Raw genomic sequence first — 21,632 nt, forward strand, 5'->3', positions numbered from 1 at the left:
ACATTAAGTGCCAGTTCTCTAACTTTGCTAACGAATTTAACAATGTATCAAGATCAAGCTTTATGCTACTCTTGCTATATTTTAGTTATTTAACCTAATCAAACCAGGGTTTTAAACGTGTTTTTTTTTGCATCGCAGTATAATGAAATAATGATAGTAATAAAATGATATAATAATGATACTACTAATAATAACGGCACTAACAGAACTGAAAGAATGATTCTGCATATACCTAAAGCTGTTTGGAATTATTACTGCTGGTTAAAAATTAATAATGATGGAAATACTACTACTAGTAAGCAAGCAAAATAGTAGTAGTAACAAGGTAATACAAAATACAACCGTGAGCAAGGATAAAAAACAGAGAGAATATGACGTAACGAGTTCTAATGGAAATTAATATAGGCTGCTCCAGCTATGGCCTTTGGGAATGGAGGGTGCTTAATTGTAATGGGATAGGTCATCAGCTATCATTTGGAGCAAGAGAGTAATTGAATTCTCTGATACTGCGAGGGAGATAATTCCAAAGTCTGTATACTATCGGATTCTTTTGCCTGTTTATCTTTCACTTGTAGAAATTTAAAGATCACTCCAATTCAGTATATCAACTGGAAACATCGTCAAAGTTCTTTCTGATGATTGTGTTTCATAATTTATCTCAACATGCTGTAAAGTAGCAGCTGAAGATGATTTGTTTAAGTCGAATTGTTTAATGTAGTTTCATACTAGTTTGCCATCTGCTTAGATTTAATTAGAGGGCAGGTTTATCAAAAGTGTAAATGCATAGTAAATAAATAACAGCCATTTTCTGCTTATACATACACCAGGCAAATTTTTGTGACGAGTGCATACAGAATATGTCCATAAGCTACTACCCCTCAACAACGAGAACAGTTTCAAGGGTGGTTTGCCGTTGTCTAGTATGTCTTGTGGAAATTTAGTAAAATATGTGTGCTAGTGTATTCTGCGAACACCTTTGTTGTTTTTGTGTTTACTTTTCCACTTCAGCGAAACTTGATGTCGGTTGGCTCTCACATAATAAAACAAGAATTTTACGAAACAAATTTTTAATGCAATACATAATACAATTAGAAACGAAATTCACAGCTTTTCTTAAAATACAGAGTGGAATTCATTTTGAGACTCCTACTTCAAACAATAGGGTCGGCTGACTCACTGCTCACTAAAAACGGCCGGAAAATGTTTGTTGTATAGGTCTGAATCTCAGCTTAAATTTATTATCAGATATTTTCGATGGTAAAGTGAAGTTGAGATGCTAAACAAGAAAGCAAAATTTGCTGTGAACAGCGAGTGAACTAGACATATTGTCTGAAATATCTACAACAACACTAGCTTGAATACCGAATAAAGTCGAAGTCTACAAGCCACTACGACAGTAGAGTGCTGTATCCAACCACGGCGATGGGCTTGTTTGGCATAAAATCTTAGATAGCGTACGACAGACCAATAGCAATTCCAGGTTCATTCGTCAAAGAATTGATGGGGGAGTAGCTGGAGAGATACCTCGTTGTGTACCACGGGTATATGCCGGTCGTCTTGAAGACGATGTCGAGCGTGTACTTGTAGTACTTGGGGCCGGAAGTGCTGTATTGATATTTTTCAACTCGAGGGGGGTGGCCTTGGGTGCCATTTGTCAGCGGTATGTCCAACTCCTGGCCGTGTCTTGCGGTGCCTTTGAAGGAGCCGGACGCCACCATGTACGTCTGCACCGGGGACACAGAGAGTTTCCACTCGAAAAGTCTAAGTTCAACCTCCTCCTCGTACGTTCCATTGGACAACGTGTCTGTAAAGAGAAACAACAAGGGAAGCTGTGAGTCAGAGATGCTTTTTATCGGGATGAATTTTGAACAACTTTATTTATTTATTTTTGGTGATAAGTTCTCCAAATGTAACTAACAAAAATACCAGCAGGTGAGAGAAGAGTGCCAGTTTTGACATCCATATTGACGAAGATTTTGGAATTAACTCGTCAGTTTGGTCATCAGCGCGCTTCCAACATAAAAATCTCTTTGTTTGTCGATGTATGTTCTCACAGGCAACTTTCAGAAACAATGCCTCTATAAGATATACATTGATCAGCCAGCACATTATGACGACCTGCGGTGGCCGAGTGGTTTCAGGCGCTTCAGTCCGGAACTGCGCGACTGCTATGGTCGCATGTTGGAATCCTGCCTCAGGCATGGATGTGTGTGATGTCCTTAGGTTAGTTAGGTTCATATTAAAAAACTAAAAACCCGCCTCGATTGCGAAAAAAGCACCTAGTGTTAAGTCTTAAGCCAGGTTTCGGCGTAGATAACTACACCTTCTTCACAGCAACAATAAAACCCACAAGTGCCTAAGAAGACCTTTGTCAATGATTAAAAGAACACCATAGCTATACATTTAAGACTAAAAAGAAAAGAAAAAGACAAACAGTACATACGTACAAAGTCAAAACCACTGCTTAACTAAAAATAACCGCACACGGTTGACGAGCGCGGTTGGTCAAGCATTTCACCTTCTTTCTTTTTATCCTCATTTTCCTTTTACGATGAAGGTGATTTTAGCCCGTTGAACATCTCACGTTTTATCCCTATATCTTTATTACCACGACGTCTTAAGATTACGTCCCCGCAGCCCAACTCCCCCCCCCCCCCCGCCCCCCTCCCCCCGCCCCCCAGGCTAACTACTGGCTTTAGGTATAGTTTTCCTCCTGTTGTCATAGGTAGCTTCATATATAAGTTTCTTTACTAGCATAAGCAACCATGTGCAGTTATTTTTAGGTGTCATCTCCTACTTAGCTCGTCTCTTGTTCTATCCATTTCATTTTTTGATATACGGTGATCCACGGTTGGGAATATATGGGCTATTTAGCCCCGACCCATGTATAAACTATCTCGTATTCGTATGCCCATGCGCATTCAAGTAACTTTGCTTGTCTTGCGCATGTGCATAGGTAGCGGGTCGGGCTTAAAAAAAAAGAGCGACCGTTTGTAGCTGCAGTTTATGGCGGGTCATGGCCCATCGAACATAGGCCGGTGCTAGGTGGAGCGTAACCATTAAGTTAAGCAGTGGTTTTGACTTTGTACATATGTACTGTTTGTGTTTTCCTTTTTTTTGTCTTAAATGTATAGCTATGGTGTTCTTTTATTCATTGACAAAGGTCTTCTTAGGCACTTGTGGGTTTTATTGTTGCTCTGAATAAGGTGTAGTTATCTAGCCGAAACCTGGTTTAGTCCGCAGCTCGTGGTCGTGCGATAGCGTTCTAGCTGCCCGCCCCCGGGTTCCCGGGTTCGAGTCCCGGCGGGGTCAGGGATTTTCTCTGCCTCGTGATGACTGGGTGTTGTGTGCTGTCCTTAGGTTAGTTACGTTTAAGTAGTTCTAAGTTCTAGGGGACTGATGACCATAGATGTTAAGTCCCATAGTGTTCAGAACCAACAAAACCTGGGTTAACACTTAACGCTAGGTGCTTTTTTCGCAATCGAGGGGTTTTTTAGTTTTTTAATATATTAACCAACGATTGCTGACGTGCTGCGATGTTGAAGGTTCTTACTTAGGTTTAAGTAGTTCTAGGTTCTAGGGGACTGATGACCTCAGATGTTAAGTCCCATCGTGCTCAGAGTCGTTTTTTAACGACCACCTACCTAACTGCAGGTGCGTTCACCTTTGGCACGGATAAATCGGCGACGCGTCGTGGCATGGAGGCAGCATGTCCTTGGTAGACCGCTGGAGGAAGTTGCCACCACATCTGCACACAAGAATCACCTAATTCCTGCAGATTTTTGGCAGTGGGGCGTTGAGCTCTGACCCCACTTTCAATGACATCCCAGATGTGTTCGATCGCGTTCAGGCCTGGCAAGTTGGGGCGCCAGCACATTGACTGGTACTCACCACTGTCTTACTCTGACCACTCCATCTCACTCCTGGCCTTGTGACACAGCGCATTCTTCTTTCTTTCTTTTTGGGTCATCAGTCTTCTCACTGTTTTGATGAAAGCACTCCATCGTCAGGCCACGAGTGGCCTACCGGGACCATCCCACCGCCGTGTCATCCTCCATGGAGGATGCGAATAGGAGGGACGTGGGGTCAGCACACCCTTCTCCCGGCGGTTATGATGGTATTCTTGACCAAAGCCTCTACTAATCGGTCGAGTAGCTCCTCAGTTGGCATGACGAAGCTGAGTGCACCCCGAGAAATGGCAACAGCGCATGGCGGCCTGGATGGTCTCCCATCCAAGCGCCGACCACTCCCGACAGCGCTTAACTTTGGTGAGCTCACGGGAACCAGTGTAACCACTGTGGCACGGCCTTTGCCACTGGTTTGATGAGGCCCGGCATGAATTTCTCTCCTGTGTCAACCTCTTCATCTCAGAGTACCACTTGCAAACTACGCCCTCAATCTCTGTCTTTCTCTACAGTTTTTGCCCTCTACAGCTCCCTGCAGCAAGGAAGTCATTCCCTCATGTCTTAACAGATGTCCTACCATCCTGTCCCTTCTCCTTATCAGTGTTTTCAACATATTCATTTCCTCTCCGATTCTGCGCAGAACCTCCTCATTCCTTACCTTATCAATCCACCTAATTTTCAACATTGGTCTGTAGTACCACATCTCAAATGCTTTGATTCTCTTCTGTTCTGGTTTTCACACAGATCATGTTTCACTACCATACAGTCCTGTACTCCAGAAATTTCTTGCTCAAATTAAGGCCTATATTAGATACTAGTTGACTTCTGTTCGTCAGGAATGCCCTTATTGCCATTGCTAGTCTGCTTTTGATGTCCTCCTTTCTCCGTCCGTCACTAGTTATTTTACTGCCTAGGTAGCAGAGTTTCATCCACTTCTTGGCCATGATTCCTGATGTTAAGTTTCTCACTGTTCTCATTTCTGCTACTTTTCATTACCTTCATCTTTCTTCGATTTACTTACAGTCCATATTCTTTATTCATTAGATTGTTCATTCCATTCAGAAAATGATGTAATTCTTCTTCACTTTCATTCAGGGTAGCAAAGTCATCAGCGAATCATATCATTGGTATCATTTCACCTTGAATTTTAACTCGACTCCTGAACCTTTCTTTTATTTCCATCATTGCTTCTTTGACGTACAGATTGAACAGTAGGGGCGAAAGACTACATCCCTGTCTTACACCCTTTGTAATCCGAGCACTTCGTTCTTGGTCGTCCACGCTTATTATTCCCTCTTGGCTACTACCGAGCGAGGTGGCGCAGTGGTTAGCAGACTGGACTCGCATTCGGAAGGACGACGGTTGAATCCCGTCTCCGGCCATCCTGATTTAGGTTTTCCGTGATTTCCCTAAATCGTTTCAGGCAAATGCTGGGATGGTTCCTTTGAGAAGGGTACGGCCGATTTCCTTCCCAATCCTTCCCTAACCCGAGCTTGTGCTCCGTCTCTAATGACCTCGTTGTCGACGGGACGTTAAGCACTAACCACCACCTCTTGGCTACTGTATATATTGCACATTATCCGTCTCTCCCTATAGTTTACCCCTATTTTTTCAGAATTTCGGAAGTCTTGCTCCATTGTAAATTGTCGAACGCTTCTCCCAGGTCGACAAATCCTATGAACGTGTCTTGATTTTTCTTTATTCTTGCTTCCATTATCAGCCGCAACGTCAGAATTGCCTCTCTGGTGCCTCTACCTTTTCTAAAGCAAGCTGATCGTCATCTAGCACATCCTCAATTTTCTTTTCCATTATTCTGTATATTATTTTTGTCAACAACTTGGTTGCATGAGCTGTTAAGCAGATTGTGCGGTAATTCTCACACTTGTCACCTCTTGCAGTCTTCGGAATTGTGTGGACTATATTTTTCCGAAAGTCAAATGGTATGTAGCCAGACTCATACATTCTACACACCAACGTGAATAGTCGTTTTGTTGCAACCTCCAATAATGATTTTAGAAATTTTGATGGAATTCCTTCTGCCTTATTTGATCTTAAGTCCTCCAAAGTTCTTTTAAATATCTGGTTCTAATACTGGATCCCCATTCTCTTCTAAATCGGCTCCTGTTTATTTTTCTATTGCATCAGACAAATATTCTCCATCATGGAGGCTTTCAATGTATTATTTCCACCTATCCACTTTCTCCTCTGTATTTGACAGTGGAATTCCCATTGTACTCTTACAACTATCGCTTTTAATGTCACCGAAAGTCGTTTTGACTTTCTTGTATACTGAGTCTGTTCTTCTGACAAACATTTATTTTTAGATGGCTCCACATTTTTCCTGCAGCCATTTCGTCTTAGCTTCCCTGCACTTCCTATTAATTTCATTCGTCAGCGACTTGTATTTCTGTATTCCTGAATTTTGTACTTCTTCCTTTCATCGACCATCTGAAGTATTTCTTCTGTTACCCATGGTTTCTTCGCAGTTACCTTCTTTGTATCTAAATTTTTATTTTTAGAGATATCCATTGCTCTTCAACTGTACTGAGTACTGAGCTATTCCTTATTGCTGTATCTAAAGTCTTTGAGAACTTCAAGCATATGTCGCATTATCTTGTTGAAAAATGCCACTGCCATCGGGAAACATGATGGTCGTGAAGGGTTGTACGTAGACAGGAACCAGTGTGCGATGCTCCTTGGCCGACGTCGTGCCTTGCACGAGCTCCCTGATCCCATGGATGCCCACGTGAATGTTCCCCAGAGCGTAATGGATCCGCCACCAGCTTGCCCCGTCCCGCAGTACAGGTATCAAGGAGCTGCTCCCCTGGAAGACGGCGGAATCGGACCCACTCATCGGCTTGATGAAGAAGGTATCGGGACTCAACGCTTTGCCACGGCGCCAACGTCCAGTGCCTATGATCACGTGACCTTTTCAGTAGCAGTTGTCGATGTCCTGGTATTAACATTGGCATATGAATGGGTCGTCGTCGGCTACGGAGGCCCATAGTTAGGAATGTTCGGTGGACTGTGTGTTCAGATACGCTTGTGCTTTACCTGGCATTAAAGTCTGATGTTAGTTCCACTACAGTTCTCGACTTTTCCTGTTTTACGAGTCTACCCAGCTTACGACTTCCGACGTCTGTAATGAGTCTGGATGTGGTTTCACCCCGGTTTCGCCACATGTTGAAGACACTCACTACGGCACTCCTCGAAAACCCAACAAGTAGTGCAGTTTCCGAAATGCTCCGGTCAAACTCAGATAGATCGCGTGCCTTCCCCATTCTACACACAGACAACACACTCACTGATACTACATGCACCATGCGTGTGTCTGACGAGCAGACCTCCGTCGCCAGATGACGTTTCTATCGCCTGGACGGGTTTATAGCTATAGTAGGTCGGTGGCCCTGATTTTGTTAAAACAAGTCGAAATCGCAATAACATTTGTTTATTGTGACCGGTTTCGACTTACGTTAAAGCCATCCTCAGATTTTTTTTGGGCCCTGCAAGGGTAGGAATAGCAAAGTTACAAACAGTACTGTTACATATGGCGTTAAAAGAAAACAGAGGAATGCTCTAGCCTTTACCCCTTTGGTTGGTGCTGGAGGCTCCTCGGTTTTTCACGTGGTATCACTTTCTTATACGGATTACGTCAACAATAGGCAATGGCAAACGTTTCACAAGAACTGAAATGCCGTTGTTGTAAGAAATTTGCAGAGTAAGTACTCGTACACCAGGTACGAGTATGTAAGAAGTTAAAACGTTATAAACCAACAGGTAAGTGGTCATCTGTGTTAAAATAAAATAAACAAACTTACAGAACGGGAGAAGAAGCAGTGTTATTCAGTGACACTAGAGTGAATTACAAACACACAAACACATCATTCTTATTAATGTTTTGTCGATAAGAGAATAAACTAGAGACTAGTAATTATATGCTCACGGATATTACATAAAGACATAATAAGAGGTAAAATTATATTCAAAGACACAACCATTAAAATATGTACTCGTCGTTGTGTATTTACTGGGCAGTATCGTCTGGTAAGAATTCAAATCAAATTGCGTAGGCAACATAAAAACCAAGATGGCTGCCATAAAATCATAGACGTGTTCTGTGATGGTAACCTAAAGGCCGAAGGAGTAGCTAAGAAGGCAAAGAAGTAAACATGGGGGTTTCGATTGCGATCAAGATATCGATCCAGGTCGATATCATCAAAGACGTTTGTGCAGACGAGTTACAAATTGCTGGAAAAAACTGAAAAACACCGCTACCTTATGACGGCGCGTACCTCATAATTGGTGCAATATCACGAGAAAATTTTAATGATAAAATAGGTACTGAAATGGAAGCGATCATGTTACAAACGCCGTAAAAATGTTACTTCGTATCCTCTAGTGTCATTAGTGAGACCAAATATGGTGACACATCAGTCACTGGAGCAGCCGATGTTGTCACTGTGCCATGGTGACAAAGTGGCAGCTATGAAACATAAGAACAGAAAACTACATTTCTGATGCCGATTTTGGCCATAGTAGCACAGAAGGTCGAATTCCTCAGTTACCTCTGCGTGGACGTTTTCACGGCATGGGCTTCTAGAAACTTGAATAGACATACGACATCCTGTCGTTGGTAATATAATGAATAAAAAGCTGTACTTGTCTTAACAGCATTAAGATACATTAATGTTATTCTATTAATTTATAGGATTGGAAAGATAAGACGTCAGTACGTATTAACCTAGCTGGTCCCAAAGTGCACGATAAAATGAAAACCATGCAAGATGGTAAGCTTGTTCATTACAAAGTGACGCTTATGTTCACGTGAGACGTGAATAAATAGGGTTATCGAAATCAATTTTCACAAAACAAAGATAAGAAAGGAGACAAAGGAAGAGTCGTAAATTAAGAGGGAAAGCAGCATCCTTGGCTTCAAATGATATTCTGAAATAGATCAAAATGTACCTTAGCTTGAAATTCTATGTGTTCGTTAAGAAGAAGGGATGCGTCGTTTTTTTTACTGGACGAAAATCTAAGTTCTTCCAAGGTATCTAACAGGAAGCCTTTTTGGACAGTGTGTAGGATTTGCATATCGTGTTCTATATCGCATCCTGAACGTTTACTACTCGTCAGATGTTGTCCAAGCCGGCCGGTGTCACACTTCGCTTCATTGGTAGAATGCTAAGGAAATGCAATCAAGCTACACAGACGATTGAGTACAGAGCACTAGTGCGACCCATCCTAAAATATTACTCAAGCGTGTGGGATCCGTGCCAAACAGGAGTAACAGAGGATACTGAATGTGTGCAAAGAAGATGGAAAGAATGGTCACAGGTTTTTTGACCCATGGGAGAGCGTGGCAGAGATGAAGAAAATTCCTGAAGATAGACGCAAATTGTCACTTGATGACAATGTTGAAAACGTTCAAGAATCAACTTTAAATGACGAACGCAGGACTATAGCACAACACTCTTCGTTTCGCTCCTGTAGTGATCGCAGACTATTTTCAATACACAGAGGCGTTTAAGCAATCAATTTTATCGCACTCCATGCCTAAGAAACAAAAATTGTAGGACCGACGGAGCACCGACGCGCAGACCTTTGGGTCTACCGTTTGACGCTTATTCTCTGTGCCGCCCGGGCCGTAATGACTTAATAGTTGGCAGATACCATACTGTGAAGTCAGCAGCTGTTTTAACAGTGCCTACCTGAGCCGCAGAAGTTGATGATCTGCGACGGGATGATGATCGACGTCAGGTAGGTTTGAGTGTTGAAGTACCAAGTCTCGACGTGAATTCCAGAGTTGGTGCCGTAGAGCAGGTCAGATGTTTTGGGGTCACGCACGACCTCCTCATACCGCGGGTACGGCCATGCTGCAACAGCAAGAGGACACTTGTCAGCTCATTGTGATTCAGCAACTCGTCGACCAGTCTAGTGTGGCAGCAGAAGACAGCGAGAGGAAAGCGGAAGTTCTGAATTCCACGTTTCAAAAATCATTCACGTACGAGGATTGTACAGATTGATCATCGCTCAAACTTTCGTGTGCAGTCCATATAAACAGGCATTCCTGATTAAATATAAACGTAGGCTTCCACGGCCATTTTTCTGGGTTTATGAGCGGATTGTCAATATGTAAAACTAACGACGTTTCGGTTCAGGAAACAAAAACACCTTGAAGAAGGTCACTTACAACTGTGAACGAAACTCCGGTAGTTTTACATACTGACAATGCGGTCGCAAACCCAGAAAAATTTAGTGACTGAGGCATTCCTGGTGTCGTGGAGCAATAGAAAGACTTGAAAACCTTTAAGTCACCAGATCAGGTTGGAAACGCATTGTGGATTCACAGACAGTACTCTTTGGCACTGATCCCTTACTTAACTTGCATTTATCGCGAATCTCTCGCCCACAGCAACGTCATAAGCTACTGGAAAAAAGCGAAGGTGACTCTTGTACATAAGAACGGTAAAAGAAAGGACCTACAAAATTAGATACCAATATACTTCACGTCAGTCTTCAGCAGAATTCTTGAGCGTATTCCAAGCTGGAATATAATGAATTCCTTGAGGCTGAGAACGTTTTGTCCACAAATCTGTACGCATTTGTAAAGTGTCACTATTATGAAAATGTTTGACACAGTCACGTCTCTTGGATATAGATTTAACATTGAAAACCTTTATGAAATGGAACAATCTCGGTAATGAGGGAGTTAAATAGTCCGGTTTATTGGGAGAATTTAGGAACGTGTGGTTCATCTATAAAGGAGGCGGCATACCGAATACATGTGTGACCCATTCTTGAGTACTGCTCGAGTGTTTGGAATCCCCACCATTTCGAATTGAAGGGAGAAGAGGTGCTCTGTTAAAATTCGTTAGCGGTATGTAGAATCAGTACGTGAGCATTACTGAATTACTGCATGAACTCAAGTGGGAGTCTCTAGGATGAAGACGACGCACTTTTCGAGAAAGCTTAGAGAACCGCCGAAAGCAACCGACTGCAGAACGATTTTACTACGACCAACATACATCTTGCTTGAGGACAACGAAGTCAAGATAACTTATGGTTCGTACGGAGGCATACAAACAAACGTTTCCTTTGTTCCATTTGCGATGGAACATCAAAGGGATTGAGTAGTAGTGGGACAATGTAACCTCCGCCATGCACCGTATGCAGATGTAGAATAAAAGGCCATTGTTATTAAATTCATATATTCTTTTTATTCTTATTCGTGCCATAGATGAGAATAATGAAATGCCACTTGTATGGAGCATCTATCATTTGTGCACAGTTCATGTAAATAAATCTGGATACCATAAATAATAAGACGCGCAGTAGGCCCTGTTCAGTCGATCAAGAGCATTGGACGGGTTGCCGCCGTGTCAGACGGAGCACTCACCCAGGAAATGCTTTGCCGGAGAACATTCGAAAATAAAAATGCCACCAGTACCAAGCACGTTCAAGTCGTAAGTTCTTCATAGCCAAAGATGCGAAGTGGTTGCAAACATCTACCAATCTCTGGGACCACAATAAATGCTGACAGGTACTGTGAGACTGAAAAAACTCAAACGGGCAGTTCAGATCCGGAGAAGAGGAATGTTTGAGCAAAGGCGTACACATTCTCCATGATAACGCTCGCCCACACATCGCTCGGCAAACCGTTGCTCTCCTGCAACAGTTTCAGTGGATCATAATCACCCACCCTATAGTCCTGACTTGGCGCCCAGTGACTATCACCTGTTCCCTAGGTGAAAAGAATATTTGGCCGCAAAGCGATTCAGCTCCGACGACGAGATGAAAGAAGAGGTTCATAACTTTCTGAACAGCATGGCGGCGAGCTGGTATGACATGGGCATACAAAAACTGCCACAGCGTCAACAAAAATGCATTGACAGAAATGGTGATTACGTCGAAAAATAGTAAATTTTCAAGCTGTAAACTGATTTAGACCATTGTAGAAATAAACAGGTCTACGTGCTAACAAAAAAATAGGAGACCTTACTTTTGGGATTGCCCTCGTAATTTCAGTACTCTCTATGCTGGAACAAACAAAGATAACTACCTTGCTTTAGTAGGTGAGAATAATACATGATATTGTGTGTCAACAAACTTACAAAATTCTTTTAGACAAGTGGTTCCCAACCTTTCTGAGACTATTACCGCTGAGTGAAATCAGATATTGGCTAGTACTCACCTCCTTTCCCCAACCATCAACAACTTAGCGTCTAACTAATCTTTATAATGAACAATAATTTTCTTTGAACACTTTTATTTTTAAATGACGGAAGACAAATGAAATTTAGGTTTCGTAGGTGTCTTATGAAATCCCAAAAGAATAAAATTGGTACCGGTTTATACTAACATTTTATTTATATTTATAGAAAGAGGAATTAATTCTCACTGCATCGCGTGTGCTACCTACAACTCCTATTCAGAAAAGAAAGGTAATTGTCCACACTGATGGTGCATACTTATCACAAAATGTGCTTCCTCTGCACGACTACTGTCCGCTGTGACACTCACTTCACCCACACCCGCAACCCCATTTTAAAATCAGCCAAGTCAAAGGGTGTACACTACAACTACTGCTTGTGTACCTCTAGCTACCTGGACTCCTTACTCCTGAAATGATAGAAATTGGAAGACTTTAGGCTGCCAATGCTTAGCGTCTGACCAATTCTGCAAGGCAACGTAGTAGCCATTACATAATTACTGCTGTGTCGTGATCTCAATCAGATTATTCATTGTAGCGAGGTGAATAATGAAACGGTTTCTGGTCCACTGTGGGAACTATATACAACTCGGAGAAGGCATGTTCATGAGATATTTAAGGGTATATGTATCAGTTTTACTGTTACAGGTGGATGATATAATGTACATGTGCAGTGGCTGGACTATGTGAGGAACAAAGTAGATGCTATTCATACATTCGTTTCACAATCTGTAACCTCCACCACATTGTCTCACGCGTTAACGCTAGCATCTGAGATAAAAAAAATTAATTATTGGTAACTTATGTAGGCAGTACTACAGTTTTACGAAATAGTGGTGATAATAATAAGAATCTTCTGAAAATAGTTCAGTTCCGGGACCCCAAAACTACTCCATTCCTTCTTTTTTACCTCTTAAAAAATATCATTTTATTCCTCAGGGGGTAATAACTAACAGGTTGGACGCTTCTTTCCTGCTGTGTGCATGAATAAGTAATTGAAAAGTTTAACTAAAAATGTTACGATATTAACACCCATCACGTCACCGGCTGCCTTCGCAGCATTATATAATATGTGTGCGGGGCATCCAGCTCCCACAAGATTTTTGTTTACTTCACTTTTCAATGTCGCGAGCACGCTGTTTGTACCAGTTTGTTGCGCTCCTCCAAAATTAATGTTGGTACCGTCATCACAAAACCACAAGCACTTACTTTTATCACTTTTGGTTTCCTCTAAGGCAGTGACGCATTACATGGTTATTGGAGAGGCTGTTTCATTTGGCAAACAAGTTAATTTAAATGATCTCACTCAAACGCCATTTTCGGTGTAATATACCGAAAAATTAATGGAAATATTTTCTGTGTTTTGTGATTAATAGCGCCTGCAGCTGTTCTAAAATAAGGAACCTTTGAAAGATCATCGGATGTTTGTTTGACAGTGTCGAGCGCTAACTCTAATTTCACAATTGATGTTGATTTTGTTCAGTCCAACATCACACTTTTTGCTGTTTCGGAAACGTTAAGAAGTTTGGAGCGTAGGCCAGAACTACTATTGTGAGTAGGCTGTTGGTAACATCACGTAGCGCTCTGTATAGAAATCACTGACTGTGCTGTGTGCAATCTGTGGCTGGTTTGCATTGTTGGAATCTGCTATTGTAGTGTTGGGCAGTTGGCTGCTAACAGCGCGTAACGTTACGCAGTTGGAGGTGAGCCGCCAGCAGTGGTGGATGTGGGGAGAGAAATGGCGGAATTTTGAGAGCGGATGATCTGGACGTGTGTCCACCAGAGACACAGTAAATTTGTAAGACTGGATGTCATGAACTGCTATATATATTATGACTTTTAAACACTTTTAAGGTAAATACATTGTTTGTTCTCTATCAAAATCTTTCATTTGCTAACTATGCCTATCAGTAGTTAGTGGCTTCAATAGTTTGAATCCTTTATTTAGCTGGCAGTAGTGGCGCTCGCTGTATTGCAGTAATTCGAGTAACGAAGATTTTTGTGAGGTAAGTGATTTGTGAAAGGTATAGGTTAATGTTAGTCAGGGCCATTATTTGTAGGGATGATTGAAAGTCAGATTGCGTTGCGCTAAAAATATTGTGTGTCAGTTTAGTGTTGGTCAGAATAGGTAAAGAGCGAAATGCTTGAGTACGTTTAGTTCTGCTCGGCTGTTCGAAAATCAAATAATGTAAGAGGTTTATTTGCATAGTAATTCATTAAGTTTTCTAAGGGGACGTTTCACTATTCACTCATTTCTAAGACATATGAAGTTTAAGGATATGGTAGCACATTGCTCATTCCACTGCTGTTACTAATTTGCCCTGCTTAAATGAATTTGAATTGTCGTAGCGACGTGAATGTTGTATCCCCCAAATTCTCCAAAAACAAACGGAAAATATACCTATACAAAAAAAGCAGATAAAAATTCACGTGATGTCTTCCTGGGAGAAAATCTCAACTCCTTCGAGATTAACAATGTAAGCGTAAACCAGATGTGGCTTGAATTTAAAGAAATAGTGTCGGCAGCAATTGTGAGATTTGTAGCAAATAAATTTATAAACGACGGAGCTGATAAACGAGTCAGAACGCTCTTGCAGAAACAACGAAAAAAAAACATGCCAAATTTAAACGAACGTAAAATCTTCAAGGTTGGCGATCTTCTACAGAAACTCGAAATTTAGTGCGGACGTCAATCCTTTCAGAGTATGCTGATGCAGTAGCTCCATACTTAACAATTGTATACAACCGCTCGCTTGACGAAAGACCCACACCCAAAGACTGGAAAGTTACACAGGTTACATAAATACTCATGATAAGCATTAGGAGTAATTGAATAAATTACAGGCCCTTATTATTAACGTCGACATGCAGGAGGATTTTGGAACATATATTGTTTTCGAACATTGTGAATTACCTCGAGGAGAACAGTCCATTAACACATAGTCAACACGGATTTAGAAAACATCGTTCTTGTGAAAGACAAAGAGCTCGTTACACACACGAAGTGTTGAGTGCTATTGACATGGGACTTCAAATTGATTACGTATTTCTAGATTTCCAAAATTCTATTGACACTGTACCACACAAGCGGCTTGTTGTGAAATTGTGTGCTTATGGAATATCGTCTCAGTTATGTGACTGGATTCATGATTTTCTGTCAGGGAGGACACAGTTCGTAGCAACTGAGGGAAACTCATTGCGTAAAACAGAAGTGATTTCTGGCGTTCCCCTAGGTAGTGCTACAGGCACTCTGCTGTTCCTCATCTATATGAGGTGACAATCTGAGGAGCCGACTTGGGTGATTTGCAGGTGACGCTGTCGTTTATCGTCTAGTAAAGTCATCAGAAGATTATAACCAATTGCAAAACGATTTAGGCAAGATATCTATATAATGCAAAAATTGGCAGTTGACCCTAAATAATGGAAAGTGTGAGGTCATCCACATCGGTTACACGATAAATGAGTCTAATCTAAAGACCGTAAATTCAAATAAATACATAGGAATTACAATTGCGAACAATTTAAATTGAAAAAAAACAAAAACACAGAAAATGTTGTGGGGGAAAGTAAACCGAAGATTACGCTTTGTTGGCAGGACACTTAGAAAATGTAAAAGCTCTGCTAAAGACGTAGCGTACACTACGCTTGTCCGTCCTCTTTCGGAGTACTACTGCGCGATCTGGGATCCTTACTAGATACGATTAATGGAGTATATCGAGAAAGTTTAAAGAAGAGCAGAACGTTTTGTAATATTGCGAAATAGGGGAGAGAGTGTCACGGGCATGGTACACGATTTGGGATGGACGCCATTAAAACAAAGGCGTATTTCGTGGCGACGGAATCTTCTCATGAAATTTCAATCACTATCTTTCACCTCCGAATGCGAAAAAATTTCGTTGACGCTGTCCTACGTAGGGAGAAACGATCATCATAATGTAATAAAGGAAATCAGAGTTCTGACGGAAAGATATAGGTGTTCGTTTTTTCCGCCCGTTGTTCGAGAGTGGAATAATAGAGATTTACACTCCTGGAAATTGAAATAAGAACACCGTGAATTCATTGTCCCAGGAAGGGGAAACTTTATTGACACATTCCTGGGGTCAGATAATCACATGATCACACTGACAGAACCACAGGCACATAGACACAGGCAACAGAGCATGCACGATGTCTGCACTAGTACAGTGTATATCCACCTTCCGCAGCAATGCAGGCTGCTATTCTCCCATGAAGACGATCGTAGAGATGCTGGATGTAGTCCTGTGGAACGGCTTGCCATGCCATTTCCACCTGGCGCCTCAGCTGGACCAGCGTTCGTGCTGGACGTGCAGACCGCGTGAGACGACGCTTCATCCAGTCCCAAACATGCTCAATGGGGGACAGATCCGGAGATCTTGCTGGCCAGGGTAGTTGACTTACACCTTGTAGAGCATGTTGGGTGGCACGGGATACGTGCGGACGTGCATTGTCCTGTTGGAACAGCAAGTTCCCTTGCCGGTCTAGGAATGGTAGAACGATGGGTTCGATGACGGTTTGGATGTACCGTGCACTATTCAGTGTCCCCTCGACGATCACCAGAGGTGTACGGCCAGTGTAGGAGATCGCTCCCCACACCATGATGCCGGGTGTTGGCCCTGTGTGCCTCGGTCGTATGCAGTCCTGATTGTGGCGCTCACCTGCACGGCGCCAAACACTCATACGACCATCATTGGCACCAAGGCAGAAGCGACTCTCATCGCTGAAGACGACACGTCTCCATTCGTCCCTCCATTCACGCCTGTCGCGACACCACTGGAGGCGGGCTGCACGATGTTGGGGCGTGAGCAGAAGACGGCCTAACGGTGTGCGGGACCGTAGCCCAGCTTCATGGAGACGGTTGCGAATGGTCCTCGCCGATACCCGAGGAGCAACAGTGTCCCTAATTTGCTGGGATGTGGCGGTGCGGTACCCTACGGCACTGCGTAGGATCCTACGGTCTTGGCGTGCATCCGTGCGTCGCTGCGGTCCGGTCCCAGGTCGACTTGCACGTGCACCTTCCGCCTACCACTGGCGACAACATCTATGTACTGTGGAGACCTCACGCCCCACGTGTTGAGCAATTCGGCGGTACGTCCACCCGGCGTCCCGCATGCCCACTATACGCCCTCGCTCAAAGCCCGTCAACTGCACATACGGTTCACGTCCACGCTGTCGCGGCATGCTACCAGTGTTAAAGACTGCGATGGAGCTCCGTATGCCACGGCAAACTGGCTGACACTGACGGCGGCGGTGCCCAAATGCTGCGCAGCTAGCGCCATTCGACGGCCAACACCGCGGTTCCTGGTGTGTCCGCTGTGCCGTGCGTGTGATCATTGCTTGTACAGCCCTCTCGCAGTGTCCGGAGCAAGTATGGTGGGTCTGACACACCGGTGTCAATGTGTTCTTTTTTTCATTTCCAGGAGTGTATTTTGAAGGTGGTTCGATGAACCCCCTGCTAGGCACTTAAGTGTGATTTGCAGAGTATCCATGTAGATGTAGATGCAAAACAAAACTACTGGCCATTTTTAAAGTGCTTACAAAGCACACGTTTGATTCATGCTTCACGCTAGCTAAATGATCCTTAGTACCTACTCTTCCCCTTGCGCAACGGAAACATGAAAGCTACAAATTACACATATTACCTCATAGTCGCTTCTGCCTCGATTTATGAACAACCGTCCCGCCGAATCTTTTTCTCGGAGTGTACACTTCCTGTCCGACATTTTGAGATCACTTGAAACAATCAAATACTTTAATAACAAATTAACCGTTATACGACTCAGACAAACATAAAACCACGTTGCTACAAAAACTAAACTGAACGAATGGACAATAACGGAAACTCAGCAGCGTTACAACGCAATAATATCCTTGAGTGACTCACTCAGCTGCGATAGTAAAAACTTTCGTGATTTAGGTTAGCAGCTGGATTTGAAATATAGATCCACAAAGAATTTGGAGGATAAATAGACGTTACAACAATATTTCTCTGTAATCCGAAATCGGGACAAACTGCCGTCCAGAAAGTTTGTTTCGGGATATGGTCTGTTTTAAGCTGAAACAGGGACTGTCCCGAAAGACCGGGACGTCTGGCAACCCTACCCGAGTGACATCACTGGGGAATGTTATAAGTGTTCTACACAGGATGTGGGATGAAGTTGGGTAGAATTCGACACCGAATTGTATCAGACAAGAGTTGTTTCTATAATATAGCACTAGCGACAGTACGTGTTTTTACTACTGCAGTGTGAGCTATGGAGAAACAAGATCGCTCACATGATTTTGAATCAATATAACAGTGCGTTTCAGAGGAAGTTTTTCGATGCATGAACTTAAGATTGGTATGTTGTGTTTCGCCTGCAGGTGATTAACATTACATTTTATTGCATCTTTAGATACAACTGTTATTATCTTTTTAGAATTGCAGCCTGTGACAGTGTTAAGCCTAACTAATATCGCTGAGAATGTTAAGCTAATACAGAGGTACGTTTGGGTTGTATCGGACAACGCAATTTCTGGTTTTACCGAAAAAACTGATAGCATAAAAATTTTATTTTTTACGATTTTTTCGTTAACAGGCAAACATCGAGCGTCAGGACAGATAAGGGATGAAAATGACACGAAGAACGCAGCAGAAAATTCATAATCCTTGAAACAACATTACGGAAAGCGGGTGAGAAATATAAAGTTCCAAGGATGTGCTAGGTGGTAGACAAGGAGGGGCTATGATTTTTTTTCTTTTAGGAAATAATAAGTTTTTCATTCAAGAACATTTAGTGACGAACAGGACACAGGGTTCTACAGTCCCGTTAAAAATTCAAATAGCCAGCTTGTTCCTTAGAGTAAAGGCGACTTCTTCAATCTAGTGTACACGTATGCACAGCAACTGAAAATAAACCATCGCTGCAGTAAGACGGACATGAAAGCGGGTAAGGACTTTGACTGTAACTTTGTGAAAGACTTATGGCAGAGGACAGTTGAGTTCACAAGTTTGCGGCGGGCAGTAGCATGTTTCAGTAACTAACAAGTTGACAGATTCTTTGACAGACTTGGTGAGCTTATTGGGGAGTCTGAGTTTAAACCCTTTGCGTTCCAGTTTGTCACAGAAATGTTTTATGATCGATACAACCCTTCGAAAATTAAAAGGACTAAAACGCAAAGGGAGGAAGAAATATTTAAAAGTCAACGAATGTATGTTGTTATGACATAGAGTTTTGTAATTTATTAAGTAACTTGTCACAGTTTTGTTTTAGTGTGAAGAATGTTCCAAGACAACCTCCATAAAATGTTATTTCACTGAGGTCAGAAAAGTCATGGGATAGTGATATGGCCGGCCGTTGTCGCCGAGCGATTCTAGGCGCTTCAGTCCGGAACCGCGCGACTGCTAAGGTCGCAGGTTCGAATCCTGCCTCGGGCATGGATGTGTGTGATGTACTTACGTTAGTTAGGGTTAAGTATTTGTAAGTCTATGGGACTGATGAGCTCAGATGTTAAGGCCCATAGTGCTCAGAGCCATTTGCACCATTTTTGATAGTGATATGCACGGAACTCTTTAGGGACATTAATATTCTGAGATACACAGTGTCGAGTGTGCACCGAAAATATCAAATTTCAGGCATTACTTCTCACCACGCAGTGGCCGACGGCTTCCACAGAACATGGAGAGCAGCGGCGTTTGCGTAGATTTGTCAGTGCTAACAGACAAACAACACTGCATGAAGTAACCGCAGAAATCACTGTGGGACGTACGACGAACATATCCGTTAGGACACTGCGGCGAAATTTGGCGTCTAATGGGCTTTGGCAGCAGATGATCGACGCGAGTTCCTTTGCTAACAGCACATCACCTCCAGTGGCCCTCCTGGCCTCGTGACTATATCTGTTGGACCCTAGACGACTGGTAAACCGTGACCTGGTTAGATGAGTCCAGATTTCAGCTGGCAAGAGTCGATGATAGGAGCCGAGTGTGGTGCAGACCCCATGAAACCAAGTTGTCAACATGGCACTCAGCAGGCTGTTGGTGGCTCCACAATGGTGTGGGCTGTACTTACATGTAATGGACTGGGTCCTCTGTCCAACTGAACCGATCATTGACTGTAAATGGATATGTTCGGCTATCTAGATAACAAAAAAAAAAAAGGTTCAAATGGCTCTGAGAACTATGGGACTTAACACCTGAGGTCATCAGTCCCCTAGACTTAGAACTACTTAAGCCTAACTAACATAAGGAAATCACACATATCCATGCCCGAGGCAGGATTCGAACCTGCGACTGTAGCAGCAGCGCGATTCCCGACTGAAGTGCCTAGAACCGCTCGGCCACAGAGGCCGACATTTAGATAACATTTGCAGCTATTCAAGGGCTTCATGTTCCCAAAGAACTATGTCATGTCAGCAGAGTACCATTGATCGCAATTGGTTTGAAGAACATTTTGGACAATTCGACTGAATGATTTGCCATCCAGATCACCCGACATGAATTTCATCGAACACTTATGGTTCATATTGAGAGATCAGTTGGTGTACTATACCTCGCACCTGCAACACTTTCGCAGTTATGGACGGCTCAATATTTCTGCAGGGGACTTCCAGCGACATTTTGTGTCCATGCCATGTCGAGCTGCTGTACTACTCCAGGGACAAGGAGGTCCGACATGATAGTAGGAGGGATCCTATGACTTTTGTCAGCTCAGTCTATTTCTGAAAAGCTTACGTATTCGATACTACCCGACCTTCCCTTAGCGCCGTAGACCAACTAGGCGCGTGTCTCTCTTACCGGATACTGCAGCAGCCAACAGCAGGACGACCACCGAACTCTTCATCATTGTGGCTGGAGACGAAAACTTGACAGTTCCCGTTCTGTGGTTTCCTATATAAGGCTCCACTAATTCCTGCTGTGGAGGGAAGGAATTATCTCTAAGACCTTACCGACTAACAGGGATGTAAATTTTGGGTACCTCGTCCGTCACACGATGGGATTGCGTTGTGTCATACAGCATTAGTGTTCCTAAAACAAAGTGGAAACTTCAGCCGAGAGCTCGCACCACACTGCGAGATAAGTTACGTATAAATATTTCTGGACTCGCTGTGCAAACTCGGCGATAAGAACAACGTTTCTCTAAAGCGTGAGGAAATACTAGGTACTACCTCCTACTTTTCAAGAAAACATTTGTCCCGAGAACTTCCGCTAGAACACAATAGTTGTCTGGCACAGCTCTCGTCACCCCACAAAGCGTAAATTACAAGAACTATGGCCAAATAGTAGGCGAGATGCATACATGGTCTTTCAGAAGTGATGCTCAATATTCGAGGATATGACAGGAATGATCAATCGAAACAAAAAAGCCAAGTAAACGGGGACTCTAAAACGCATACCTAAAGTGCTATGAGCAACTCTTAATCTTCGATTCTGTTTCACAGTAACAAAGATCAAGAATTGCTCATAGCTCTTAAGGTATGCGTTTTAGAACCCATGTTTACTTGACGTTTTTGTTTCGAAT

At 42.9% G+C, this 21,632-nt stretch overlaps 1 protein-coding gene across 1 annotated transcript; it reads right to left on the reverse strand.

Moving 5' to 3' along the window:
* Window positions 1-1,050: 1,050 nt before the first annotated feature.
* LOC126336584 (uncharacterized) lies at window positions 1,051-20,975 on the reverse strand. Its single transcript, XM_050000442.1, has 3 exons — window positions 20,909-20,975; window positions 9,614-9,778; window positions 1,051-1,804 (listed from the first exon to the last, which is right to left on the reverse strand). Exons 1-3 carry the CDS (start codon window positions 20,955-20,957, stop codon window positions 1,446-1,448), a joined length of 573 nt encoding a protein of 190 aa, XP_049856399.1. The 5' UTR covers window positions 20,958-20,975; the 3' UTR covers window positions 1,051-1,445.
* Window positions 20,976-21,632: the final 657 nt, after the last annotated feature.

The sequence above is a fragment of the Schistocerca gregaria genome, chromosome 2, assembly GCF_023897955.1.
Source record: "Schistocerca gregaria isolate iqSchGreg1 chromosome 2, iqSchGreg1.2, whole genome shotgun sequence".
NCBI lineage: Eukaryota > Metazoa > Arthropoda > Insecta > Orthoptera > Acrididae > Schistocerca > Schistocerca gregaria.

What these genes read in the sequence shown, in the direction of transcription:
- LOC126336584 (XM_050000442.1), bottom strand. Translation starts at nt 20,957, where the DNA reads ATGATGAAGAGTTCGGTGGTCGTCCTGCTGTTGGCTGCTGCAGTATCC. An exon ending in GTTGGCTGCTGCAGTATCCG is followed by an intron (nt 9,779 to 20,908) that starts GTAAGAGAGACA and finishes TTGCTGTTGCAG; the next exon opens with CATGGCCGTACCCGCGGTAT. An exon ending in CATCAACTTCTGCGGCTCAG is followed by an intron (nt 1,805 to 9,613) that starts GTAGGCACTGTT and finishes TTCTCTTTACAG; the next exon opens with ACACGTTGTCCAATGGAACG.